An 18145-nucleotide genomic window follows, 5' to 3' on the forward strand; every position below is an offset into this window, starting at 1 on the left:
GGAGAAGGGGGGGGGGGGGAGCAAGAGCGCACACGAGTGCTCTAGATCGTACTATGTGGAATTATTGTAGAAAGCTCTATGCTATGTGGGAGGCGACGTATTCGTGTCAGTCGTGTCAAAGAAGCGTAAAGCTGGAACCGCATGGCGCGTTTCTCGCTCGCGTACACATGACGCGCGGTGAACGCCTACGTCACCTCTGACGCGTCAGCACCAGCATGAGCACGGTGATTGCGCGCCGGCCGCACCGCGTTTTGCCAGGTGTCCCGCCGACCTGTTCGGCCAAAAAGATGATGCTGATGGTGAAGATGTGGCTCACCCCTTTGTATCGGGTGTTCGCAAGTTTCGCATCCTAGCCGATGCGCGGAGATGCGCGGAGAGCAGCACTATCTGGTGGCATTGAGGGAACTGAAGCGTGATGTGTAGCGTGACGTGCCACTCGCGCTGCACCTTCGTTGGTGGGCACGGGTGCGGCAACGCCATGTGGCCTTGTTCTTTTAAATGCGAAGCATTTCTTGGCGAACATTTTCCACGCTGAGAGTATCTATCTAGCCGCGCAAGTCTTGGTACTCTCGTGATCGTTTCGTTAACTTGGTATGTACTAAAATTGGCATGGTATGACAAGAGCGTGCGACAAACATAAGTGACAGGTCATGACATGAATGTCATGACATGCCTGACACGTAGGTCGTGGAACAGCCGCCTACGTCTTGGTGCTTCCATGGTCGTTTCGTTAGCTCGGTAGGCAGTGTCTACTGCTTCGCATAACATCGATTCTTACACTGCGTGGGGTCTGCCCGTTTTTTCTACGCCCGACAGTACCACGCGGCTACACGATTTCCGTGCGCGCGTTCGTCGAAACGACGCCCATTCACCTCCGCCGCACGTTAATCGCGACATAATATCTCGCCATGCGTTCCCAGTTTTATGCAGTCGAACGCCTTTAAGACGAAGTATTTGGGGCGTCCAAAATCCTTCCTTATACAGGTCACTTCATTGAAAAGTCCCGCAGCACACAGCTCCCGCTAGAACAGGTCATTCCGTTTTATAAAGCGGTGTTCGACTGTAGTTAGCGTCGGCATGTGAGAAGCATGCGTGCATGCGTACGCCTTGAACATCGCGTTTCAATCCCACCGGTAACCGCTAGCAGGGTCATTTGCTGTCGAACAATGCACGCGCAAGCCTAAGTGTCATTGCTCATAACCACTGCAGTCACTCTGGCAATCTCTGTAGGCTTCTTATGAATATTTTCTCATTGCGCGATTAACGAGAACATCAGAGCAGTCATCACTCACCGCATCGATAGCAGCGAACGCATCTTAGCTCAATATCTCCCAAAGAAAGTACTTTAGAGTCCGAACGCGATGTTCAAGGTCATATTTGGCAAGAACGCACCTTGTGAAAGTCGGGGGGAAAGAACCCAAAGCGTCGACGCCGACCCCTATTTGCAAGAAACATCGCATTACGTGAAGGTCACCGTGTGGGTGTGATGTGATACTCGCGCAGACCCAAGCTGATGTAGAAGAAGGTTCACTGAAGAGCGGCAGAGGCCTGTTGGCACACGGGGCACGTACCCAGTAGCAGACACCCAGAGGCCGCATGATGTTATGTGTTTATAAATTTTTCATACATCGTCTGTGAATTTTCTTTTCGATCTCTTCCTCTATTTACATGATTAATTGCGCGACATTGTTAACATGCACAGCAAAATAACATCCAGAATACACACGCTGGAGCTCCACATCATAGTTTACCGCGCAGACCTCTGTTGGCCGGGTGCATATGCATCGCAATTTGCACTATTTTTCTGGTTTAAAGATTACCTGGTGCCATGAATATGGCCTGCCTCGGGCAAGTGGCGACCTTTCTCAAAAGCAGACGCATGAAAATGCATTTTCCGGTACGTCAGGCCTTAAAACTTGCAATGTGAAATCACTGGAAGCACCGTGAGCGCCTTGGTCCCGTCGTCTGCTTCACGTGCCATTGCTCTGACTTCGACCATTCGCAGCGGCTTTCCCCACCACGTCGCTGGCGCGTGACGACGGCCGCCCGGAGCCTATTTTGGGAACGAGTGGCCACTATTCCCGAAGAACATTGCGAACTAAAGCGGCACATGCCTTCGGCACTTCCGCTCATTTGTTTTGGAAGCTGCCACCGCTTATAGATGTCGTCCGCAGCACCAACAAATTGAAGATTTCTGAGAGCATGAACACATCGAACGTATGGAAGTATAAGTATGATCTACTTATCTTGATCACTTATATGATTTTATATGATCATATAAGTCATATATATTATGATCATATAACTTATATGATCAAGTTTATTCTTGCGTTGGTACTTTCTTTTGCAACTTTTTGACAGATTTTCAGGTAGACACCATTCAATATTTTCATTCTTACCTCCTTCGCTCTTTTTCCGTTCTATTGGTTATGCATAAATTTGAGTTTCCTGAGCTAAGCATTTAGATGTTTTACAAGTGTATTGTGTCTGTGCAGGCTTGCTGCACCTGATGCCCTTTGCATGCAGAAGAAGTGTAATTTTATTACCAAGTTGTTGCATCATGGCAATTGTACGCAACAGCAGGATCACGGCGACAGGCTTGTAGACCACAACGCAGCTTGTTATGCATCCTGTCGAGGGCATTGAAAACTTGCCAAGTTATTCTGATTTGGGAAGCGCTTATTTATAATGGCTATCTTCGCCTCCACAATGCCTTACCTGCAGCTCTCGGGGCCTTTTTTCTAAACACCTAACTATTCAGTCTCTAGTTCTTGTGCCAATGTTGTTAAAATGTTTAGTTTTTCTCAGTGACTTGTTGGCCAAATAATGCCTGACGGGTAGGGCAATGCAGCTCAAAATTTCAAGTAGGGGTATCTGCAGCGGGTCGCTTAAACAATATATTGCTTGAATTTTGAAACAGCTGGTATATACTAAGTTGGTTCATCTTCTCTGTGCGACGAGCTCCTGTATCTCGTACATCTGCAGTGTCTCATAACTTGTCTTATTCGCCAGTAAACAGGAATTTATGTAATTTTCTCATACACTTAAATATCCAGCGTTGTCATCATGCCGGAAACGAACTATACACATTTTAGTAGGTTTTCATTTAAAAGTGAGCAGAAGCTACTCTCATCTCTCTTACGACAAAAGTAAGAATCTCTCACAGCACTGATTCTTGCTGTAGTGTCTGCATGCGCTTCACTTAATTCCCGCACTTGGCCTTGGTACTCTTGCACTTGGGTGCTCTTGCACATCTTTTTACTGTGGGTAGTCACGTGAACTCCTTGCAAGTTGTAGAACCAGCGGTAGTTAGCTTTTAGGGGCATTTTTGTATTTAAGGTGAATAATCTAAACCTGCCCCTGTGACAGCATTAGTGGATTGCTGTTCTTCTTCCATTGTAGTATTGCTGAAGGGCCTTCGCGTATAGACGCCTGAACAATAATTTTTCTGTCAACTGCGTATTACATCAAGTGTGGTTTAGATGAAATTGCTTAGCTCAAAGAAAGGTGTTTTTGTCGGCTGTGCCACAAACTTCTCAGGTAGAAGAAGAAAGGGTACGGCAAGTCTTTCGAATTTTTGGGAAATAATGTGAGCTCTTAGAATTGTGCCACGGTTGCAGTTAGAACTACCAGTTTTGTGCTTGGAATGCACCATACTGCCTTCGTGCAAGTGCTGTAAAACAGCGAGCTCACGTGTTCCTTTCCTAATAATGCACCGCTTCAGATGTTGCTTGTGGACACAATACATGCTATTACTAAGTAATTATATTTCATGTACTGCTTTTGTGAAGGAGGAAGGAAAAGCGGCCCGTATGTCGTCATGTAGTATGTGAAAAGGCCTTTGCAATTTTTGCTATTTTACGCAGTGTAGCTATATCTTTCCTCTGAGAGAAAAAAACATTTTACTATTCACTACACTACCACGAAAGGTTACTCTTTCAAACGCAAGCGTCAAAAGGCACATACTAAAATGACATGGTGCCTGTTGGTAAGTGAGTGCTAGGTCTACACCAAATCTGAAGTTGTACTAGAGTTTAAATGTGAATAGTGGGACGTTGATTCATTAGTAAAATGTCCCTATAGGACCTGAATGTTGAGAGCTTTGGAACATTACTAAGTACAGACTTCGTTATATTCAATACTGTTTTCTGACCTTCATTGAAAAATCAAATCAAATCAAAACTTTATTTCATATCTCAAGGGAGAAAGGGGGTGGCGCGAAAAAGCTGCATTACTGCAGCTTGACGAAGCCCGGCCCCCTATGGTACGATTCGACAGTGTGCAGCAGTAGTATAGGTACATAACAACAGAAGTCTAGGCACTTTACAGGAAATTTGAAGGAAAAAAAAGTTAACATGGACGTACAGGCAGTAAATTTGTTTTTTTTTGGGGGGGGGGGTGCAGAACAACAACAACAAATGAAGAAAAGAGAGGTGCATACGAAATAATTTTAGAAAATAAGCTTTGACAATGCTGCTAAAAAGAAAATGAAAACAAAGTTGAATACATCAGACGCCTCAAACTCGATATACACAGACGACATACGCATATGTGCATACATACACATATAGATACACTAATGCTAATGTATAATAATATCAATATGCGCAATAATATGTATACAATAATCAAATACAAGTACAGGAATCACACAGCCCGATTTTGCGAGAGGAAATCAGTGAAAAAAGAACGAGGAGACATAGTATTCCGGTTTAATCCAATTGTAGTTAGGGTGTTTAGTAGATCAGCCATGCGGTAGGATACAGATTGCTGTCCATAATTAGTACGACAAAAGCTTGTTAAACAAATATCGGCATGTCTCGTATTATAGGGAATTTCGCGACAATTCAGGTTAAACAAATTTACATAATCAACATTTCCCTTTCTCAATGTTGTTCTGTGCATGCATCCTAGACGAAATGAATAAGGACATTCAAGCGGCGCTATTTTGTATTCGTAAAAATATTTAGACGTGTGTTCTTTTGAGGAAAGATTAGCTACAGCAGGAATTGCTAGTTTTTGACATAATTTCAGTTTAGCGATGTTTTGTTTGGATGTTGTTGCCCAGACTTAGTGACAATAATTTAGTGTAGAAAGAAAAAGTGAGTTATATACAGTTAATTTCACAGTGGTAGGCAAGACATGCCAGTGTCTATGCAACAGTCCAGTTATCCTGTTTAACTTTCCGCAAAGAGATTTCACATGTTTATTCCAAAGCAGATTTTCCGAAAATATAATTCCTAGTGTTTTAACATTGTTTCAAATTTTTAATTGCCTCACTTTATAGTACAACCTGTCTTCAAGATTTAGGGCCATATGCTTTGGGCGACACATGATTGCCTGCGTTTTCTTAGCATTAATTCTTAAATAGTTTCTAACGCACCAGTTTGCGATATCCTGGAGCACAATGTTCGCATAATTGATGAGAGTGTCCGAATTTGTGCTCCTGAAAAAAAAAAGGTGATATCATCTGCATAGCCTGTCCATCTAGTTCTATCTATCCATATTTGACATATCCATCTATCCATATTTTGATCTAGCTCACTAGATCAAAATATTTGGATATGTTGTACCGTGATCGTATGATCGTATGAAGTGCACACTTTCTTTCCCTGTAAATCACATTGGGTTTTTATTGCTTAAAAGTTCTTGGTCTTGCAGATCAGCGTTTCTATCGCACCAGTTTGCGATATCCTGGAGCACAATGTTCGCATAATTGATGAGAGTGTCCGGATTTGTGCTCCTGAAAAAAAAAGGTGGTATCGTCTGCATAGCCTATCCATCTAGCTCTATCTATCCATATTTGACATATCCATCTATCCATATTTTGATTTAGCTCACTAGATCAAAATATCTGGATATGTTGTGCCGTGATCATGTGATCGTATGAAGTGCACACTTTCTTTCCCTGTAAATCGCATTGGGGCTTTATTGCTTAAAAGTTCTTGGTCTTGCAGATCAGCGCTTTTTCGTTCACAGGTTAGAACAGAACACTGCGCTGCTCTCATTTATCTCTGTTGATACAAAATCTGAATGCAAAGCAGTTTCTGAGCAAAGATAACATATGTTACAATGATGGTTTTCTGCTTACCTCCGATGCCAACGTTTATCTAGCTTTGAATGAACTTCAGTTTATGTTAAAGCTTAGACCGTCCTTGTGATGTAGCTTTCACTCCGAACTTATTGCAGGATATGCTGGCTCGGTAACATAACATTATCAGCAAATTCTTTCAGATTGGTCGGAATGCGATCGAACGTGACCGTCGAGATTAATGAAAGCTGCATTTGCCCGGTGTATCTAGAATACTTAGCTTGCCGTCAAGTTATCAGGTGAAAAGTTTGGTGATGGCACACAGTCGAATCACCTGCGAGCGCATGTTTTTCACAAAGTGCAAGTACAAAAAATGTCAGTGCCCTTCCACTCTGTGAAGAACGATGAGCAGCAAAGCTGTGTATGTGGGCCCCTTAGTGGCGAACTGCACCTTATTTCCAATTAATGGAAATTAACTTTTCCAATTTAGACTAATTGGAATAATCTAATTTCAAAATAATAATTTCCAATTAATGGAAATTAAAGTGGATTAAAAATTCAACTTGGCGCAGGTGGGAACCGAACCCATAACCTTCGCATTTCACGAAAATGCGAAGGTTGTGAGTTCAGTTCCCACCTGCGGCAAGTTTTTTTTTTCATCCACTTTAATTTCCAATAATTTATCGTTCCTTTATTTCATTTATTACGCACAAGTAATTTTCCCTATGTTGCCGTTGGTGTGAGTGTTTGTTGGCTTCTTATGATATGACTAACAAAAAACGGGCCCCTCGGTTAACCCCCTTTCTTCTCGTTTATTACATAACGAGGGTCTCGAATCCGGCAACATTGATGCTTTCAGGTAGCATGTGTGGTGAAGGCAACTGGTCAGTTGCCTTCACCCAAAAACATCACGTTCTCTTGACGCCTGCGGCAACAAGGACGTTCCACGTCCGCTGCCAAGGTCTGTTAGTGGTGGCGCTGGCTAACACTCTCAGGGTTCTTTACGAGGAATCATAAATACCCGAGAAAGTGGATGGGGAAACGGCGCCGTGGTAGCTCAATTGGTAGAGCATCGCACGTGAAATGCGAAGGTTGTGGGTTCGGCTCCCACCTGCGTCAAGTTGTTTCTTCATCCACTTCAATTTCCACTAAGTTATCGTTTCCTTATTTCAGTTATTAAGCACAAGCAATTTCCCGTATGTGGTCCTTGGTGTCATTGTTTGTTTTGTGGGATTCCTATGGTATGACCACATATATATATATATATATATATATATATATAGATATAGATATATATATAAATATATATATATTAATATCATCAGTCTAGTTACGCCCACTACAGGGCGAAGGCCTCTCCCATACTTCTCCAACTACCCCGGTCATGTACTAATTGTGGCCATGTTGTCCCTGCAAACATCCGAACGTGTCCGTGGCTAGTCACGCAAAATCTCACTAAATTGAAAGTACGAGCGAAAGTGACCATGCGAGCATACCGCTCCTCGATTCTTTCACGGCCGTTGATGTCGGTTGTAGTCAAGGGGTCTCAAGTTATACGCGGGCTTATTTCAGTAGGGATACAACCCAGAAACGTCAGCAAAATATGTCAAAAGAATAATTAGCATCAGGCAATGCAAGTAAACGCAAAGGATAAAATGGCAGGGAGAAGAAAAAGGTGATCTGGAAATTCAAAGACACGACGGTTCAGGTTTTCATTTCGTTCCTGCGATGCACCTGGTGATGCGGTTTTGTTGCCATTCGTAGAATGGCTCGTGCAGGAAGCCTCATAATGGTTTCTCCTGCGAGTGAAAGAAAGAAAAAAACAACACCGTCAGGATTTAGTGGTTTCGTGGGAAATTAGCAATTAGATAAGTTTCTCCAGAAAGCGCATTCATCGTTTTCTGGCTCGTTCCACTCGTATTTATTGTGTGTACCTTTCTCGCACATATTTACCCGCGTCCCCATGAAATGTATTTCGTTGTTTTTTCTTCCTACGACCTTTCTTCTCATTTTCTAGAGCCATTTCACGCATTAGGAACGCAAACAACGTACATTATAAAATTTAGAAATGCGTTCTTTTCACATCACGCGTTAATTGTTGTTAATGTGCAAACATGTAAGAGTGGAACGCAAGCCTCGATAAAATATAAGAATGTACACTTAAGCAGAAACACGCCCACATTTCTCGGTTCATTATTTCGGTGGCAGGTAGTAGGTGGCGTGTGATTTTCGAACACCAGTCGTGATATATCAGGGTCTACGCAATCTGCTGCTAAGCATAGAGTCCCGAGTACAATTCCCGGTCGCTCGCCGAAAGCCGCTCATGCACGTAGAATCCAGGTACACGTCATAAAACTCAGGCGGTGGAGGTTTATTTGGCGACACCCGTCCTCCTCCTCCTCCTCCTCCTCTTCCCAAGTGCGGCGTGTGTCATAGTCCGCACGTTGTTCCGGAAGGCTAAACTCCATCAAAGAAACATTAGGTGTGCACCTCCGTTCCTCTACAAAAGAGAAAATAAGCGCGGGAAAAAAAGCATTTGATATGATCCAACTAGTATATCGAAAAACAAATGTTATTCGTACACAACTTCTCCAAAGGTGCACGACCACTTGGGCTCATTTTCTGCTCCCAAGCATAAAAAACGGAACGTGAATGCCTTAGTTGTAAAACCTTTCATATTATCGTGGTAATGTGGAAATTATTTGGGAAAGCCCCCTAGGGCTGCGTAATAATATTACTTTCAGCAGAATTGAGCCCTTGTTGAGAAACTTTTTTTTTTTACGCAAGTGTTGTACGCATATGAAGACAACCATGGCAATTGTGTAGTGCTCCGCGCAGATCGCCATCATGAGTTGCAAGAATCTCAACAGCGAAAAAAAAATTGGGAAACGTCTTTACGCAACAGATCTTTTATGAATATGGGACTCTGTCTGATATATAGTGCAATACTCTGCTGACGTTCTCAAAGCGCTCAGAAGCTGCTGAAATTTGACAAGAATACAAGCTCGCATGTACAATGCCACAAACAAGCCATGTCGCAGTTCTTGTTTCAGTGGAAACATTCTTTGCGAAAAATTAAGTTTATATGGGGCCCCATAACGGAAAACTATTCCAATATGTTTTTATTTCAATCTCCTTACCTCAAACTTGCGTAATCATCGACACAAGCACCGGGCGGTCACCCACACAGTTGTCTGAACAGACCAATTAAACGCTCTCCACGTTCATAGGAGGTCAACTTTTCTTTACTTGAAAAACGAATAACACTGCCTACACTGAGCGGCTTGTCCTATCTAATTGGCTGACAAGGGACGAGGAGAACGCTGAAGTGGAGAGGGGTTCAATGGGGCAGAGCCAGTGCATTGAAAATCGATAACTGGATGAAAAGGCCAGTGCTGCCGTCTGCGATTGGTCCGCTTTCCCTTACTTAGCTTGCGGTGGCTGGTCGAAAATCGCGGCGGCATGCAACGGAAGCTTAAGAATAACGCTAAAACGTATCCTCAGCAAACAAAAGTTGGTAGAATGAGGTCGTAAACGTACAGATTCTTTTACTCTATCAGAATAATGGTTACCGGATCAACGCACAACTACCTTCCCTTCCCTCGATCCTATCTAGAATACCAGCTAACCGTCTTTACTATGTCATTTATCTAGCGCACTGCCATCACTTAACGCTCCTTGGCAGAACTAAACACCACTTTGTTCGATAGAGGCGCTGAAATCTGTGGCGGACACATGTTACATGGCCACCTTCTTGTAGCGGTGCACTTCTTCACCGCATTTTTTTCACCCTACGGTTCGCGTTGATCACGCGTGTCCGTTCCTAGCACAAACCTTGTGTTTTTGTGCCTGTGAAATTTTTGCCGCTTTTTACGAGCAAAAAAAGATTAGCGTCCACTACACTGAAGCCTGTCAAGCGTGTGTTTTACTTCCCGGACTTTCAGACTTTGTTCGGGTTGCCCCGTGAACCAAGCGCGCCGCAAACGCGTCCGGCCTTTTCAACCTCTGTCTGCTGTCACTGGCATGTTAAAAACAGCGCTACTAATAACACACTAGCTACAAGGTTCATTAGTGGCGCATACGAAAAGGGCACCAGGTGGTTCTTCGACGGTTGACAGTTTGACACACAAAAAAAGTAATTTCAAGCAGTCGGGGCACCTAAGGGCAAAATACTTTGCTTTAACAACCCAACAGCAGATTATAATGTCATGGGTGCATGGTGACTTGTCGAAGGAAAGTTCTAAAACATTCTGCTGAACTTAGTTTTAATGATGGGAGAGTGCTCCAAATAAAGGGACAAGAAAGAACGTACAAAAGTTCTGACTACCAAGAGAAACGTTTAACGTGCGTGCAAAATATGCACCAGTAAAAATTTTACAGCATACAGGGCAAAAAGTTTACCCAATAAACAAATCAAAAAGACTCTTAAAGGAGCAAAAGTATATAATCCACTATTCAGGATGCTTTCCTTGCTGGTTTTAGTGGTTAAGGGTGCTTTTGCTTATTCCCTTAACATTAAGAGTGTAAACGCTTTTTTTTTGTACGTGCATGTGTAAGGTGGAGCAGAAAGAAAGGAAGGCAGCGAAAAAACGTAATTCAAAGGACAGCGAAAGGTCGCGCGTGTTTGCGAAAGACTTAACGAGGCAACAACGTCGTACTCCTGCTTTTCACTTTTGTGTTCTATACGAAGGCGTGCTAACAAGCTAAAGCTGAAAGGCTTTTGTAGTTTCAAATGCTTCATGCATTTCATTTCAGAATCTTAGCAAACAAGAAGACGTACAAATCTCTGCACCTCTATCATCAAATAAGCGAAATTCGATGATTACTCTCCTGCGAAAAGCTTTTAAACGCGTCTGCGAAATAGTGCTCACGTTATGTTCATGATGCATCTAGAGTCCATAGAGTCAGTCCATAACGCATCAGCGATATGGACTGACAACATTCAGTTGTGTTTCAGTTCTGAAAGTTCTGAAAATTCAACAACAATCTGCTATACTGTCTCGAAGACGTGTGGTGCAAGCATGGTTCACACTAAAGTCTTGACATAAGTTAGGCATGGATCGCACAGAGTTTGCTGATGCATTTTCAAGTTTACTAAAGTAATTTGATTTGACGTCCTATGTTTTTCGCCCCCCCCCCCCACAGTTTCCGAAACAAATCATATCTTGAAGTAATGAAGGCCCCTATACAGTGCAGCACAATGGGAGGCTTTGGTACGCTGAACAGTGGCAACGTTTCCATTTCCAAGTTTCCCCATTTAATGTTCAAAAGTGTGTTGCGACATGTGGCCTTACTACTACTTCCTGGACCGCTTGTGTCCGTGGTGCTTTTTGTAGTTGTAATGACCTGCTAGTGTTTCCTATAAATTGCAGTAAGTTTAGCGGGTGGTAGGTGTTATATAGTCAAACGCCGAACTTATAGTCGTGGGGAATATGACAGGCGACACGCTACTATGCACAGAAACGCGGATGGGGACCAAAAGGCTTTAGAGGAGAGTGAGAAGATAAAGAAAAAGGAAATGGCCATGGCTTAGCTCGGCTATGCCAGGATATACGTAGCGAAAGCTAAGGCATAGCATGGTTAGCCTTAGTTATTCTTGATTGCACGTCCAAGTTAGTCTGGTTGTCTAGCTATGTTGCGGCTTTAGCCAGTCGTTCGGCGCGCTGTTCGTCTGTTTCCTGGGCGATTCGTTTCCTCTTCATCTCGTTCCGATGCCGATTCCAGGTCTCCTTCTGCCTATCAGAATTGTCACCGTCCGTACTGCCGCCTTAACTTTTGTTCCGGCGCATGCGAGCTCTCCTTTTCAATCCTCCGACATGTTATCAGGCATGCGACGCAGCTGGCCAGGCGAGCGAAGGCGAGCGCAACGACGAGGAACGCGGTGTGCTATCTGCCAAAGGCGAATTTTTAAAATTCTGATAACATTTAAAGATAACACATCGTATATATGAGGCATGTGCAGAATAGAAGTGCCCCGTGTATGGCGCTGTCAAGTGCGATTATTCAGCAGAACCAGATATGAAGTCATTTGATGCACACTTCATATTGCTAGCGCCTTCTCTTTGAATAGTTGAATTTTCTTCCGTTTGTCCGATACGAAATCCCTAACTTTGGTTTTTTCCCTCCGTTCATGCTGAGAACTACATATGTGGTCATGGTAAAATTGCCCATTCGTAAAAGTTAAAACCAGCGCCATACCTCTCTTTCTTCCAGTTTACTCTCTTTCTCTTACAAGTTGCCTTTAGCTTTGGAATGTAAGAAAGCTGAAGATATGAAGGTATCATCTATTTTTTGTCTAAAGTTACTCGACCTATACTCCATGCTTTAGCAACAAAGCTTTTTTTTCTTTTGTGATGCACACCAGCATACATTTGAGTGATTAGATGATGACATTTTCATCGATTTTGGGGACACATCGAGTGAACCAGTATTTCCGCATATCATATAGTCTTCATAGCTTTTATAGAATTTGCGCATATCATATAAATGGAATACAGGACATAAATATGTGTATTCATAAAGCCGATTCATATCTTTCCACATTACGATTCTGGTTGACGAATATTTGCCGCATTTCCCAAAGGTATAGCGATCTTCGAAAGGCAACTCATTGAAAGTTGGAACGAACAAGAGTTATACTAAAATTAAACGCGTAACGCATGTGTAAGCTTTCTAATGACCATGGCTACGCAGCATTTTCAAAACTAAATAATACTAATTAAAAAGGATGGCCTATTCGTTAGGTGTGTAAAGACTGCTTTGTTGATAATGTCGAAATTCTAGAATGCGATCCTCAGAACTACGAATACGAGTTATAGAGGGGGGGGGAGCAAAAAATAACGGCATGTCCCGAAAAGAAAGAATTACTTTCATTTACGACAAAACGGACTTATTTCCCTTTAAAATCAGCTCCAACAGAGTTAATACGATTGTCCATTTTTTTCTCTCCCACGGTTCGAAGCAACTTTCGAGCTCCTCAAGCATGTTGTTGTTGAGTAACCGGGGCGACCTTGTCAGCACTTCCTTCATAGTGTAGTGTATCTCCACATCTCCATAATTTGCGGAATGCTCTTCTTTAAATTTAAAATAAATCACAAGAAGCTCGTTATGATAAACAGAGTGAGTGGGAAATGCCGCTCTATTCCTCACAGAATAAGTACAACGTCTTAGCTGGCACAGTGTTAGCTACGGCAATCGCCATGGAGAAACTAATAACCAACATTCCACAATTTTGCTCTTCTACTCAAACATTGTTTTTAAATCTCCGTAATACACCCTAGTAAAATTGTTGACTGACACTCTGTCCAGATGAAGGAAATTTTCGCTGCATAGTTTTGCAAATGACGAAGAAAAAAGAATTAAAAAATAGGATAATCATGTTTGCGCGAGCGGACTTGTGCTTCTTTTTGCCTTCATGAAGAAGCCGTCTTCAAGGGGCAGGAAACTCGTTGGTTTCTTTCTCATGGCCGTAGCACCAGCTTTTGTCACCCTTTATGATCTTCTGAAGAAGGTGATGGTGACTTTGGATCTGATTTTTATATTCCGAACAAAACATGAAAGAACTAAGGGCCGCACGGCGGCTGGCGCGGCTTGCTGCGTGCCGAAAAACTCCTCAAGAATCCTCAAGAATCCTCAAGTTTGATAGGAACACTATCGCATTGTGTGGCATAATTTATGTACGCATATTGCGAAACTGTTGTCATCCAGAGAATTCATTCCATGAAGCCTAGTGAACTCACCCGCTAAATGTCATAAATTACAATTCCTAAAGTAAATAAATGAGGGTATTAAAATATTGCGAATTAGGTCATTACGCAGTTTTACTTCTTGTGAAAACCTCGGCCTGTACGGGTACTTCAACTCCATGAACAAAATTGTCTCATCGGCAACAGGCGATCTTTACGAGTTCTCTTAACCTTACCAAACACCATATGGGTAGCCTTCGCGTCACCAAGAAACATAGTTGAAAGCTTTTGCCGAGTGGGTCTTTCTGTGCTTAGTATTGTGCGTGATGCTTGGTATTGAAATTAATTACGAACTCACCCTTCCCTCCCTTATTCTCTTACACTAAGTTTAGAGAGGCAGTTGCTGAGTAACAGGTACTCAATGCTCCTCCGTGGCATGCAGTGCAGCTCTTGCCCGCCTAACTACAATATCACTATGTATTCTAACCAAATAAATTAATTTGCTACGTGATGAAAATTAACCCTATGTAGCTTTCCAGGTTGCTGCCATGCTAATGATTCACATACCATGGTTTTTTCCCTCTGTGGTTGATTTGGTTGCCATGAAATATGCTACGATGATGAGGCCGATGATGCTCAGCACTAGGACGGCGATGAGAAGCCCGTGGATACAAGGCACTGCGCTGTCGGTGGTGGAACTGGCAGGAAACAAAATAAGCATCCGCGTTTGTTGATAAATAAGAAAATTACAGGGCATCTTCCCAAAATCTGAGAGCATTAATAATATTGGCGATAAAGATGTGGCCGAAACCATCGAAGATGATCGTCAGAGTCGGTGACAACTTTTTTGTGTGTGTTTAACGTGCTGCATATTCTCACGCCTCACGCGAATCACAAAACCCTAAGTGCGCATCAGCGTGCACACGAAGCGGCAATCTTACTGCCAACTACAATGCCAAATCATACGACGATACGGTATCTCTTGGTGCAATCCGAGCACCGCAGTTTAAACTCCGTAGCAACCACTGATATCCCTAGCATGCTGTTGCCCTTCCCTTAACCCCTTCTACTATCCATACAGTTTGTGTCACTTTGGAACATGCATTCTGTGGTTTGGCTAGGAATTGGCCGACATGTATATCCCATACGTAGTGCGGAGGTAGTCTTCTTGGGTGCACACCGAGTGGAGCTATTCCCCCTGACCCAAGTTGTCCAATAAACCGGACGGCCGCCGGCAGCAAGTTGTCGGCTGTCGCACAAGCCCAGCGGCCCATGTTGTCCGCCCGGTAAGACAGTAGCCGTGTTCAACGGTGAGGTCTACCGGCCAATGAATAATGACACGTCGTTCCTACGATATTCGTTTAGTGTTCAACATTCAAATGTGTGCCGACAACAACACAACAACACAACACCACCACCAACAACAACAACAACAGCAATGTGTGCCGTTTTATTTTTCGCTTTTCCTTCATTATGTAGCGCTTTTTACTTGCAGTTTTTCATGTTTGTGCGTTTTCTATAACATTGTTCTATCACGCAGTTAAGAAACATTTTATTTCTACAGTACCTTATTCTCAATGTTATCGACAAGTTATTGCTGCATTAGTATTTATTATTTGTTTGTGGTTTTTATGTTGCCATGCGAAAAAGTGTTCGTTTCTTCTATGTTGTACTCTGGGGAGCTGGGAACTAGTCAAGCTGACTTGTCAGCTTTTTTCCCGCACTCCCTCACTTCATGAGTGAAATAAAGATTATTATTATTATTATTATTATTATTATTATTATTATTATTATTATTATTATTATTATTATTATTATTATTAAATGCACGTTGTACTGAGCTTCTTGCTCATTGTCTGGATGGCGCATACGCAGAGCGTGCTCATGTGGCACCGACTCCTCCCGCCGCTGGTTATGGTGTCACGGGCTGAGCGCCGAAGACGCGCCTCGAAGCGGCAAGCCTTCTTCGGAATACCTTTCACTGGGTGTTGCGCAAGAAAGTGGCAAAGTCAATTTTGAGTGTGGGCCACTCAAGTATTGGGGTTGTGCCAAGTCAATATTGGGAGGGGGCCAGGTCGGTTTTGAAAGGGGGTCAATTCAATTTTCAAATTAGACAGCCAACTTTTTTTGGTTGTTCAATGTGAGATTTCCCAGTGCGAGCCGCAGCAGGCCCAGTGCCGGGTACGTGACTTCCTCACTTGGTCACGTGGGTTTTGGCACTACCGGATGTTAACGCTGGACGTCAAATTTTCTGCTTTGTGGGGCACATAACAATTTCGCATTAAATAGAAATGACGCTTCGCTATTACAAACTCTGTAACACCACTATGATTCCGTTTGGATGGAAGAGGGAGGACAAAGTAAAGCACATCGTGGTCCTTGGTATTTAGGCAAACGCACATTTTCTCGAGGCGCGATTGCGGCAAGAACCATCAGCAAGAAGTCCCCACATTCCTCTTTGGGGACTTTGTCGGCAGGGCAAACGCGATAAAGAAGCTCTCGTCATTTGAGCCCACCACGGCCGCTGTGACACCACTAGTACAGTAAGCGGCAGTGATATCGCGGAGCTCGTGCTATCGGGGAGTACTTCACCATCGTATAGCGTGGCTAGAACGAAGAAATCAGATTCGGCAACCTCACTATGCATAGATCTATGCCATAACTGGACTTATACCATCAAATTATTGCCGTTTTTAAGCTCTCAACTTTTTATTTAGCGGTCGCCGGCTTACATTACTCTTTGAGGCAGGAAGCTGTTATGCTTCCATGCAGAAATTACTAACGATCAAATCTTGCCTCGTCTTTCAGCACATAATAAATGATGAGCCAATTATGCAAAAGTGGCGCGGACCCGACCACTCCAGCAAGGTAATATAGATAAATTTCGTAATTAAAGAGCATATTTTATCGTTCTCGCGTATAAAACTTGATCACCACGATGTAGCAGTTTCGTAAGCCAGCAAAAAGTGATTTCTATTTCAATACAGCAAAGCTGTCTATGGCCAGGATGCGGGATTTTATGGCATCCGCACGGAAAACCTCTAACCTAAGAACTTTTCCCTAAAAATTGAGAGTGAAAGAGCTAACAACAAAAGTAAACGCATATCGCCACTCGCGTTTCAACAGCCACCTGTGTCTAAAACGGCGCTCCGTTGCAGCTGTCTGTAAATTTATGACGTAGTGACTGATGTAGTGCGCTCCTGATAAGGCGACCAAGGGGAATTTTCGGTACCATTTCGCGGTCCGGTTGCTATGGGAAGGCCATGCATGATCCGTATACCTAGCTGAAGAGCAGCGTATCTGCGAGGAGCGACAGCGAGAGCAGCGCCGGGAGAAAGACCGTCGACGTCGTGCCAGCTCGGCTGCCTACGAAGAGCGTGGCCGCGATGCGGTACCTAAGTAAGGAGCAAGAGCCGACGACGCATATAGCGACGTCAAAAAGGCTGAAAAGAGACGTCGATGCCAGCGAGAACATGTGTTCGGGATTCAACGGCGCCAACGCAAGGTTCTAAGGAGACCTTCCGAATCGCAACTTAGGGTCAAGCTGCCGAGTATGTGAGCGCCTATTGTGCGATAACGACCTCTCGGAAATCGATGGCATACGTTCGGAAGAGCGACGGCAGAAGGCGGTTGGTGTGTTGACGCGGTGCATTCCCGGTGATCGTTGGGGAGTCTCGGTTCGGCGGCAAGTGTAAGGAAGCGCCGATAAAGGGTAACTCTGTTCAGTACAACGCGAGTACAGAGGCTTTGCCGATAGGTGCTGTTCAACGTTTCTCGGCGACGAACGGTTACGTGCACCCGCATGTGCCGGCACATCTTCCGAAGCTCAACGCCTATCCGATCAGCTTCGCTGGTCATTCACTTTCGCAGAGTGGAATGGCTCATATATTTTTGTTTCTTTTAAATAATTCCGGCATTTGCAAAGCTTGTCTATGTTTAAAGCGCTTTATACCGGATGCATGCAGAGAAACTGGAGCTAGTTAGGACGCATTAGTGAAGGGATTGCAGCAATCGATGTGTATATAATCAATAACGAGAATAAAAGGGCCGAATCACCAAGAGGTGGGCGTTTGGGGCAACAAATAGGTAAATGAATAACTGCCTTGAATAATTATTGCTTGCATGTCGTGTACACGGCGTCCGTGCAGACTGTAATCCAACAATAAAAGGAACATGCTTGGTGTAACTGGAAGAACCATTCGTTTATTAGGCAGAGCTCGGCTTTTACTGATGCAAGCGCTCGCGTTCTTTATTGCGATAGTAATATGTTTGCTTGTGGTATAAGAAGTAAACAAAAAGAGAAAAAAAAATCAGGCTATATTTGTGGAACGGATGCATTGTCAAAGGTCGGTCATGCTCATGACCTCAAAGGTGCAAGAAAAAAAAAAGGGAACCAAGAACAGTCATCAGGGGCAAGGCTTGCCGACAC

At 43.6% G+C, this 18145-nt stretch overlaps 1 protein-coding gene and 1 non-coding gene across 2 annotated transcripts in view; one reads left to right on the forward strand and one right to left on the reverse strand.

The window, feature by feature from the left end:
* The first annotated feature begins 7077 nt into the window (after positions 1–7077).
* TRNAS-UGA (transfer RNA serine (anticodon UGA)) lies at positions 7078–7150 on the forward strand. Its single transcript has one exon. It is a non-coding gene; the product is annotated as a tRNA-Ser (tRNA).
* A 562-nt stretch (positions 7151–7712) lies between these two features.
* LOC139060531 (uncharacterized) overlaps positions 7713–18145 on the reverse strand; it is a 46750-nt gene continuing 36317 nt past the window's right edge. Inside the window, exons 5-6 of the mRNA XM_070539696.1 lie at positions 14284–14414; positions 7713–7830 (exon numbers count right to left, since the gene is read on the reverse strand). Of these exons, the coding sequence (XP_070395797.1) occupies positions 7736–7830; positions 14284–14414 (226 nt within the window). The 3' untranslated portion in view covers positions 7713–7735. The remainder of the gene's footprint in view (positions 7831–14283; positions 14415–18145) is intronic.

This window comes from Dermacentor albipictus, chromosome 5 (genome assembly GCF_038994185.2).
Source record: "Dermacentor albipictus isolate Rhodes 1998 colony chromosome 5, USDA_Dalb.pri_finalv2, whole genome shotgun sequence".
NCBI lineage: Eukaryota > Metazoa > Arthropoda > Arachnida > Ixodida > Ixodidae > Dermacentor > Dermacentor albipictus.